The sequence below is a fragment of the Petaurus breviceps genome, unplaced genomic scaffold (genome assembly GCF_028583685.1).
Source record: "Petaurus breviceps papuanus isolate PSGF00001 unplaced genomic scaffold, PetGlider_PUasm1.0 419, whole genome shotgun sequence".
NCBI classification, from domain to species: Eukaryota; Metazoa; Chordata; class Mammalia; order Diprotodontia; family Petauridae; genus Petaurus; species Petaurus breviceps.
In genome coordinates this window covers 4,229,588-4,240,344 of record NW_027186324.1, presented here as the reverse complement: position 1 = coordinate 4,240,344, position 10,757 = coordinate 4,229,588, and the positions used below count along the sequence as shown (strand labels likewise).

The 10,757-nt window shown below is 37.7% G+C and overlaps 1 protein-coding gene across 37 annotated transcripts in view; it reads right to left on the bottom strand.

The window, feature by feature from the left end:
• Positions 1–10,757, bottom strand: part of MAP4K4 (mitogen-activated protein kinase kinase kinase kinase 4) — a 273,822-nt gene that overhangs the window by 12,967 nt on the left and 250,098 nt on the right. For all 37 annotated transcript variants that reach the window (XM_069100536.1, XM_069100527.1, XM_069100530.1 and 34 more), the window contains 2 exons: positions 7,809–7,952; positions 3,978–4,112 (listed from right to left, as the gene is read on the bottom strand). In XM_069100536.1, coding sequence (XP_068956637.1) covers positions 3,978–4,112; positions 7,809–7,952 — 279 coding nt within the window. The remainder of the gene's footprint in view (positions 1–3,977; positions 4,113–7,808; positions 7,953–10,757) is intronic.

Genomic DNA, 10,757 nt, shown 5'->3' with positions numbered 1-10,757 from the left:
CGGCTCCCTTCTCTGAAGTGAACTGAATTTAAGCCTAAACCCTCTGGTCGATTCCCCCCTCCCCAATACTTAGCTAACTCTAGAGTGACACAGGTGGTACAGCAAAAACAAAACAAAGGGGGGGCGGCCAGGTGGCTCAGCGAGTGAGAGCACCGGATCACCTGGAGATCGAATCCTGGGCTCAGATACTTAGCACCCACCCAGAAACACCTGGCCATGTAACCTTGAGCAAGTTACTTAACCCCAACTGCTTAGGGGCAGCCAGGTGGCTCAGCGAGTAAGAGCACTGGCTCCAGTGTTGGGATGACCTGGGATCAAATCCGGGCTCAGATACTTAGCACCCACCCAGAAATAACTGGCTGTGTAACCTTGAGCAAGTTACTTAACCCCATTGCTAAAACAAACAAACAAGAAAACAGCCAAACAAAAAACCGAGTCTTGGAATTAGGAGTAACCTAACACCAGTGTTGTGACCACAGGAAAGCTGCCCATTGTCCCTGAGACAATGATCTGTAAAATGGCGAAACTCAATAGTATCAAATAGAATGTTTTAGTTTATGGCTCTGAGGTTCAAATGACATAATGTATGTAAAGCATTTGGGGCTCAAATGAAATAATAATGTATTGTTATAAGTGCATTTTGCAAACCTTAAAGCACTATTGTAAGTCAACTAAGTGGCACCGTGGATAAAGTACTAGCCCTGGAGTCAGGAAGACCTGACTTCAAATCTAGCTTCAGACACTTACTTTAGCTGTATGATCCTGGGGAAGTCACTTTACTATTTGTCTCAGTTTCCTCACCTGCAAAATGATCTGAAGAAGGAAATGGCAAACCATTCCAAAATCTCAGAAAACCCCAAATGGGGTCATGAAGAGTGAGACAGCCACCACAAAATTACTGTTGTAATAGTCCTGGCCTCTAGCTCCCTCTACAGTATAAATCAAGGACACATATCTCAGTAGCTGTGAGCACTCAGTTATTTTAAGGTAAGAGTTGTTTAACATAATTGATCTCTGCTTTGAAAAAGTGACCTTAGAAAATTTTGGAAGCCGCTTTACAATCATCACTGAGCAATAGTTCAAATATCAATGAATAACAAATTGAAGCATACAGTCCTTGAGGGCAAGGGACTAATTCAGGCACATATGGAAAAAGTCACAGAAGCACAATTTAAGAAACATTAAGTATCTACTATATGAGGAGAAATCAGCAGGCATGATATAGCATACAGCAATAGCCTAGCAGTAATAGTAAAAGAAGATGAAGGGAGGGAGGGATGGAGAGAAGAAGGAAGGGTGCAGAGAAGAAAAGTAAGAAGGAAGAGGAGGAAGAGGAAGAGATGATTTTAACAGTGTGTTGGAATTTGCAGAGAATCATTATCTCCTTTCGACCTCTCCACCATCATTACTACACTCCAAGGCTCTCTCAAAGGCTGACAAAAATCAAGGAGGATCCCAGAAAAGCCCCCAGCTTGAAATTTAAATATCCTGGTTCTTTAAAACAAGGCTGGAAAATATTATGCTAAGTGATGAAGATACAAAGTGAAAAAGGAAACAATCCCTGCCCTAGGCTGGTAACAATACTAAGTATCTGTTAAACAAATTTCGGGAGCAAGAAAGTGGAAAAAGTAAGTCAATGCCATTTACAAGTGGTAAAGAAAGAGTCCCTTTTGGATTATCTCCTTTACATAGTCTTATGTACTGTTAACAGGTGACTTCATTAAGGCAGCTGCTAGCCCTGGACAGATTCCATTTTAATCACTGCCTGGTTAAATTTGACATTTTTCTGTTTTTTCCCCCAAGACACTTATTAACCAGCTCATTATTGCTACTAGATTTTTCCCTGCACTGGGAGATGGGCTGTAACCTGAGTGTTCACCTCACAAAACTATGCCAACTGGAATCATTTAAACATTTGTTTTAAGAGGGAAGAGGACAGAGTCAGAAAGAAAAAGCCACGCGCGCACACACTGCAAAAAAACACTCCAGGACCACACAGAGCAAGGGCTTCTATCTCCCTCTACAGGATAAATCACGAATGCGCATCTTAGCAGCTGTGAGCGTTGTCATTTGTATTAAGGCTGATGTCTGCTTTGAAAGAACAATCTTGGACATTTCTGAAATCAGTTTTACAATTACTGCTGATCAATTAATGAAACAGCAACAGACAACAACAAATTAGAGCACACAGCGCTGGCGGGCAAAAAGGTAATTCAGGGACACAAAAGGGACAGAAAAATCATAAAAGCACAATTTCTATCTACTATAGGAAGAGAAATAAGCAGGCATAATAGAGCATAGAGAAAGCTGGCTTTGGACTAAGTGAGACTCCATACTGGTTGCAGAATTTTGGGCAAATCGCTTAACTCCTCAGTGCCCTAGAAACTTTGTAAGCTTCTTAAGTCTGCAGAGCAGGTGCTGACCTATACAAGCAGAGAGTTTCCTTGATGAGGGCTCCCAAAATCATAGCTTTAGTCCAAATAAAAATCTGCAGGAAAATTACCAAAAAATAGGCAAGCACAATACTGGGCAGTGAGGTGGTGCCATGGCGGGTAGGGAGCTGGGTGTGACGTCAAAAAGGGTTCAAATCTGACCTCAGACACCTACTAGCAAGTCACTTAATCCAGTCTGCCTCAGTTTCCTCATCTGTAAATGAGCTGGAGAAGGAAATGGCAAATCATTCCCGTATCTTTGCCAAGAAAATCCCAAGTGGGGTCATAAGGAGTTGGAAACGACTGAAAAACTACATACTAGGCAAGACAAGATATTTACTGAAGATAAACGCACCTGCTTCTGTTCAGTTTAAAGTCCCACAGGAACGTTCAACAATATTAATAGAGTCTAAAAATTAGACTATGTCAAACACAATGGGAGTTAAAGATTGGGGCGGCTATGATGTAGGCAAAACACGATGGCCAAGAGATAGGGGTTTTAGGACCAGTCGTGCCATTAATTGGTTATGTGATTTAGGATAAATCGATTAATTCCTTGCAGCCTCATCTGCAAAAGATACCACTTGACACGATTACAGAAGTTCAAAAGAGATAATATATGTTCAGCAAACTTTAACACAGTTTCTTCTCCTCCTTCTTTGATGACCTCCACTACCACAAAATGAGATGTTTCATACTGGACAGAAAGGAGGCCTTCAAGCCACAAGCCTTGTTTTGAAGTTCTTCCTCTGAGACATGTGGCTGTGGGGCACTGGGCAAGTCATGCAGATTCTCAGCCCCAGGTAAACTCTAAGACTTTACTGAGCAGTTGCTAGCCTACTCTGGTAGGAGAAAGTTCCTGAATGGGTCTAGTTCAGGGGTGGGGAACCTGTGGCCTTTTGACCGAGTCCAAGTTTTATAGAACAAATCTTTTTCTTAAGAGCTCTGTAAAGTTAGATTCAGTCAAAGGGTCACACTTGAGAACCTAGAGGGCCACAGGTGGCCTTGAGCCCACCTCTGGTCTAGTTTAAAAAAAAAATCACACAAATATGCACATGCATATGAGAATACATGTGTGATTTAATGTTTCCTCAATAGAGTTAAGTTAAATTAAGGAAAGTTTCCAGGAAGTTATTTTAAGTAAAATCTTGAAAGAGGACAAAGACATAGCTTGTTAAGAAGGGAAAGGACATTTGAATTCAAGATAAGAGTCAGAGAAGCTCAGAGACTGACGGCTGTTCTAACAGTCCTGATGTGAAGTGTTAAAGACTGAATGCAAGAGGGAGAAGCAGGAACACTTTGGATATGGATTAGAATCATTAACAATTAAAACTTTCAATCTGGCCCCAACAAACTAGAATGTCCCTCACACTTTGAACCTGAGCTCATGCTACAAGCTCTAAAGTACAAACTAAATTACTTCATCATGAACATACATTTTCTGGGAAAATGTAGCAGAGTTCAGAAGAAACCAATATCAAACGGCATTAGGGAAAACTGGAGAACATATGGAAAGAAGCAGAAAAAACCCCTCCCAGAACTTACCAACTTTATAGTGCACACATCCTTCTAAATCACCTACAGTTGTCCATCCCTGTTTCTTCTCTACTTCTGGATCATTATGAAGTATTTTATTCCTTAGCCAAGACAAGTAGTAGACTCGTAATTTATTTTTCTTACCTAGTAAAAAAATTTCAAATTAAAAAAATTTGTCATCATCAAATTCTGTCAGTAACAGGTAAATTAAAAGGAAAACACTTCGAATGAAGATCAAATAGTCACACTATTTTACTGCTGAAGTACACAGAAAACTTGTGCTCCATTCTCATTACAGGTCCTTGAGAAGGGTACTATATTAACCTTTGGGAAAAATACTTTCAAATGGTTGTCTCCACAGTATAGGAAAATCATCTACAAAGTGCTTCAGTGCTAAGCAATGTTTACTTGCGTTATTTCCCCTAAATCAGTCTGAAAAAAGAACTGAGAAGGTTCCCTTGGCAGTGGAAAAAAATGTACATGTCTTTATTGGAACCCAAAGTTCAGACTGAACTCTGAATACCCTCCAAAATCAGTAGATACAACATGGTGTTTGTGGAGAAATTTTCAAGTAGTATTTCAAAACAGAGAACACTCACGACTGATCTATACATATGGGAGATCAATAAACCATAAACAGTTAGAAAAAAAATCAAGTGCCAATAACTGTTAGATGTGCGATTTGGGCTGTCTCCTCAACTATCATATTCAACTATAAAAGTTAGACGGTAAGACAATTTTTAAGCTCTTTTTAAAAAGCATGATGTTAATTTTTGCCTTATTCAAATGTGACTTACATATAACCACATGTCCATAGATTCTAGAGAAAGAACACAAGCTGTATCTTCATGTAAGACCACAATTTAACAATATGGCTGTATTTTTAAAAATAACTTGGAAATGGATTATTCTATCAGAAGGGAGGGTGAAGGGATGTAATCAAAAGTTCACAGGCGTCTTCTCAAAAAGAAGGAGGCCCTGGATTCACATCTAACCACAATAAAAAACCTGCCTACAATACAGCATACAATGCCCCATACTGAATTAGGTTTTGGAGGTAAATGATAAATGCTATGAATCATTTTAGTTTTCTCATTTTTCAAGCTTCAGTTTGGTCATCCATTTCAAAAATAATTAACAAATATATACCAGGGGCATACATTGTTCTAATAATGCATGGTAGGAGAGAGAAAAAATAACATCAAGAGACTTGGTTTTTGCCTTCTAGTAGGAGTGATCAGACTTCTACACAAAATAGAGTATGCATATATAATTGCTTTCTTTCATTTAAACTGGCTAACTATATAGATTCAACTGAATGATCAAGTGGTTTAAATAGCAGTTTCCATGCTATTGTAATAAGTTTACTTCAGAATTTAATTTATTGGGAGAAATCGTATATAAAGGTAGGACAGTAGATTTTACATATCTAAAAAAACTAAGAATGTCATATTTTAAAGAAAAAAAAAGTCCCTTTAAAAAAGAGACCAAAGTCCAATGGGCCTTTTAAAGGTATTCATTTTTTTTTTTTACCCCTAACAAGAAGACTTCATTATGTGTTTCTTTTTTTTTTTTTTAAAGCAATCGGGGTTAAGTAACTTGCTCAAGGTTACACGGCCAGTTATTTCTGGGTGTGGTGCTAAGTATCTGAGCCTGGATTTGATCCCCAGGTCATCCTGACACTGCGGCCGGTACTCTTACTCACTGAGCCACCTGCCTGCCCCTCATTATGTGTTTCTGAAGAGAGATTTTTATTTCTTGAACAAGTGACTGTTTCTGGAAAACTTTAGGACTATGAGAAAACAGCATCAAGGGCCCTTCCAAACACTGTCAAAACCAATTCTTTCTATGCCAAATTTATAAGTCTGCCTTCGAACTGAAGAGGTATGTCTTAGCTAAATGCCTATGGACCACAAATTATTTTGTAGCCATCTGTGTGAATTTCAATTTATAAACAGAGTAACTGGTTAGATTTATTAGGATCTCAAATCTTATACATTTTTGGGCATAAGGGGAATGGATCTAGATCAAACTTAAAAGAATAATCAATAAGTACCATGGCAATTTCTTAACAGAAAATAAAAGTTTTTAAAACAAGGGGCAAGATTTTTAAGTGACCCAGAATTCCCCTTGTTACCCTATCGAGTCCAAATATCTGATGTTCCTAACACTAGTAATTAAGTATGGATGTTTTTATATGTATGCATCTGTGTACATATGTGTATATACGCATACACAGAAGTATGAAACACGTATGTGTATATATTAATAAATGAAATTATACATACTAATGGAGTGTGTGTATCTATGTATGCATGTAGAAAATGTATGGATTTCACTATGCATGGAACAATTTTTAAAATGCTGTCAATGTTTTTTAATGGTAACTTCTTAAGAATAGCTTAACTACTGAATTATAATATAGTTCTGGTGAAATGACTGACTTGCTATTCTTTCACCTAATTTGGGATTATATTAGACAAAGCAGATTGTTTTTTCATTGAAAAGCAGAATTTTTAGGTACAAAAAACCTAATGAAATATTTAGGCAGTTACAATGTTAACAATATATTTGTTTAAAATGTACAAAATATATAAACACCTTAAATGCTTAATAATCTAGTACACATTGACAGCTTTAGTTGGGATTTTCATCATCTAAAAAAGCATGGTTCTAAAGACTACTCTTTAAGTAGTCACAGTAACTAGGTTAAAACCACATGAGAAATTTCATATTTATATACTTGAGTACTATTCCCCACTATGCTGAAGTATAGTTGTGCTACAGATGACATAACAGGAATGAGGTTAGTATATTTTTCAGGAAACGTAGAAATGACCAAAATGTTAAAAATGTTAACCATTTTTTAAGATAAAAATTTTACTGTGTGACCTTGGGCAAGTCACTTAACCCCAATCGCCCTACCTTCCCCCTCCAAAAAAAAAGATAAAAATTTTATAACTATTACTTATTTCCATATCCCTGGCAAATTGAATACACTGAACAAAACAGCCTTTTCCTGATGACTTAATGCCACAAATATGATCAATTATTTTTTTTTTGGAGGGAGGAAGGGAAGGCAATTGAGGGTAAGTAACCTGCCCAAGGTCACACAGCTATAAGTGTGTCAAGTGTCTAAGGCCAAATTTGAACTCAGGTCCTCCTAACTCCACAGTCAGTGCTCTATTCACTGTCTCATCTAGCTGCCCCTCAATTATTTTACTGTGTCAAAATACAACAATCCCATCAGAGGCTGCCCTGGTGGACAGGGCTGTTACTCCCTATGACAGATGGACTCTACAGATCTTTCCATTTTTCTAAATAGATCCAGACTACATTTTTAGAGTTACCATAGAGGATTTTTATAGTTTCTCCTTTCTTGCTTCTGGGATGTCAGCTGCTACTTGCTGATATCACTGTGCCAGCCTCTATCTGCAATGACACCCTTCTCATATCCTTTTTCTACTTTAAAACAAATGAACAACAAAAACCTAATTGCGGGCTGGGAAAGCAGAAAACCAGCCCTGTAACAACAATATGTAAAGTGAGAATCCTCTAAGTAAAATCCCCCCAAAATGAAAGTTTACCTTTTGTGTGTGTGAATTGGAAAATAAAACTCCTAAGACCCATATTTTGTAGATATGAAACAAAAGAGAAAAAATGACCAAATTTTAAGGTTTTTTTTTTCAATCAGTGTAGATTTTCTCATATTTTTACACATAAAGACATATGTTTTATACAAAACAGGGCAAACATATTTTTTCTTCAGCCTTTAACAACTTCACGCATATTTGCCACAGAAAGAACCATGATAAATAAATGACATGAAAGACAGTTTACCAGATATTGTCACCAACACGTTCAAGCCTTCCAGGACATCCATCTGCTGGAACCGCCTTCGGTTGATCAGAGGATATACCTTTCCTTGGCCACTTCTGTCCAGCAACATCAGGCCACTCTCTGTACCCACTAACAAATTCACTCCTGTTTAAAGGAAACAAAAAGTTGGATTTGGTATATAGCATGCTCTCTGGACCTAGTCAAGCAAAATCTTCTAACACCACCCAATAGGTATTTATTTCAGTAGGACAAATACCTGCTAAACCAAAAAAGATAATGAATCTTCATTTACTTACTTCCTCCTTTGGCCATCAACCTTCAACTAATTTTTCTTTTTTGTAACAGTTCTTACAAAACCAAATATTTTAGGAAGATTTGCCTGGCAGTAGTGACAAGTCTGATTAATCCTTTGAAATCTCTCACACATCTTTCCTTTCTATTTCTGTTGCTTCCACCCTAAATTCAGACCCTTATTGCCTCACCTCTGAATTATTGCAACAGACCAGTCTCTCAAATGGACTTCCAATCTTTTACCTTTCTCCCCACTCTCATCTACCCTACAATACCACCAGATTAATCTTCCTAAAACACTTTCCATCATGCCACATCCTTTTCAAGATTCTTTACTGCCTATAGGAATGCCTTAGTCTGGCATTCAAAGCCCTCTAACATGAGGCAGCTAGGTGGTACAGTAGATAGAGTGCCAGGCCTTGAGTTGAGTCTTTCTTAAGACTCATCCTCCTGGGTTCAAATCTGGCCTCAGACAGTCACTAACTGTTTGACTCTGGGCAAGTCACTTAACTCTGCCTCAGTTTCCTCATCTGTAAAATGAGCTGAAGAAGGAAATGGCAAACCACTCCTGTATCTTTGCCAAAAAAAAAACAAACCTCAAAATGGGTCATGAAGAGTTGGATATGACTGAAAAATGACTCAACAACAAAATATGCCTCAATCTACTTTTTAATGAACAGCTACATAGTACAGTAGATAGTGCACTGGGCCTTAAGTTAGAGAGATCTAAGTTCAAATATGGCCTCAGGCACTCACTAGCTAAGTGTTTCTGGGAAAGTCACTTAACCTCTGACTGCCTCAGTTTTCTCAACAGTAAAGTGGGGATAATAAAAGCTCCTAAATCCCCAAAGTCGTGAGGATCAAATCAGATAATAATTGTAAAGTATTTAGGGCCCTGCCTGGCCTCCACTAACAGCTATATAAATATTATCTATTTCTTTTTGCTATTATTTTCCTCCATTATCTCCCTGCATGAACACAACCATCTATCCAAACTTGTTTTATAATTTAAAGGACATTTAATAATCTGTGCCATACATTGTGAAATATTCTTTGTTTTCTTTAAAGAAAAGATTTTGTGTGTATATGTGTTCTTTACTGAAGTCGTGTACAAACTCTTTAAATGGAAGTCAGGAATCACAGTGCGCAGAATCTCTCCCTGTGCCTAAATCCCAGCATGTGGTATATGCCCAGTGAGACGTTTGTTGAGGTGTTGAGAGACTGCATATGAAGTGGTGTTTCAGGGTAGAAAGGATGAGGAAGCATTTGTTTCCTGAACTGTTCTCTCATGCACTTTTATTCTAAAAGTAAAATTAAATGACTTGAAAATTCCCACCCAGTTGATCTACTGAGATGAATTCAACTCTGAAACTCAAGCATCCTCAGCACCCTTTACCCATGGGGATCCTCCCTCCCTCTGGTTGGAGACACAGAGGTAGGACATTGCAGAACTGCCCCCCAGATCTTCCACCATTTAAGGAGAACACCAACAGAATTCACTTGATCATTTCCACGTCTGGCTGATCTCCTGGATTTCGTGAGCTACAGAAACTCATCGTTCTGCAAGATGAATTCAGCTCTGTAATTCATACCTCCTCAGATCATTTCCCACCCCATTTATCATAACCCACGGCCACTCCTGGCCCCCTCACCCCACTTGCTTCTTAGCTTCTTTTTATGTTATCTTCTCTCATTAGACTGTGGTCTCCTTGAGATCAGGGAAAATCTTTGCCTTTTTTTGCATCTCTACCACTAGGCACAGTTCCTGGCACATACAACTAGTGTTTAATAAATGTTAATTGACACTAATTCTGAAAAGAATATTATATCAGGAGTCAGAACAGCTCTATTGGTTCCTAAAAGTAACTAAATTTCATATTAGTATTAATTTTCCCATCATGTAGAATCAGTGAGATTCTGGGCCTACTATTTGGGAGTGCTTCTAGAGAACAGATAGATTTATCAGGTATCATTAATCTGTAGAAATTAGGGGGAAGAGACATTTCCTATCCATGGGAAAGTACGCTTTCTCCACAATAAGTACTTGGATTGCATGTCACTAACTGGTTAATAATTTACCTCTTAAGATATCCCAAATATTTCACTTCCCCAAAGCCACTGAACTTCAGTGATTCCGTTTGGCATACATCCTATGTACTCTATTAATATCCCAAGTCTGTCCAACTTAAAGAACCTCATTTGATCATTTTATTTCCTTCAGAATATAAAGATATTCGATGACTCATTTTTCCATTGTATTCCTTTCTATGCTGAAGGACTCATTTTGTGGCCATAAATAATAAACTTCATTAAGCTGGAAATTGCATTATTCTGGGCAAATTTTTAAGAGCAAAACAAGATTTTTATAGAAAAAACTTCAGTGCCTAAGTCTATAAGGCAATGAGCACAATGCATGGAGGAAAACACACAAAAAATAAAATATGGAGTGATTAGAAAGTGAAAACCTTGGAAATAATGGCCCTACTAAAAAATAAACTTGGCATTTCTCCCTTCTCCAACAACCTTCTAGAAAAGTAGTTTTGTGATCTTTTAAGAACTTAAATCTAATTAAATTTTGTCAAGATTGGAGTTTTAAAAAATTCACTAAAATTTTCTAGCACTGGGCAAAAAACTTCAAACAAGTTTACTCAAGATTCT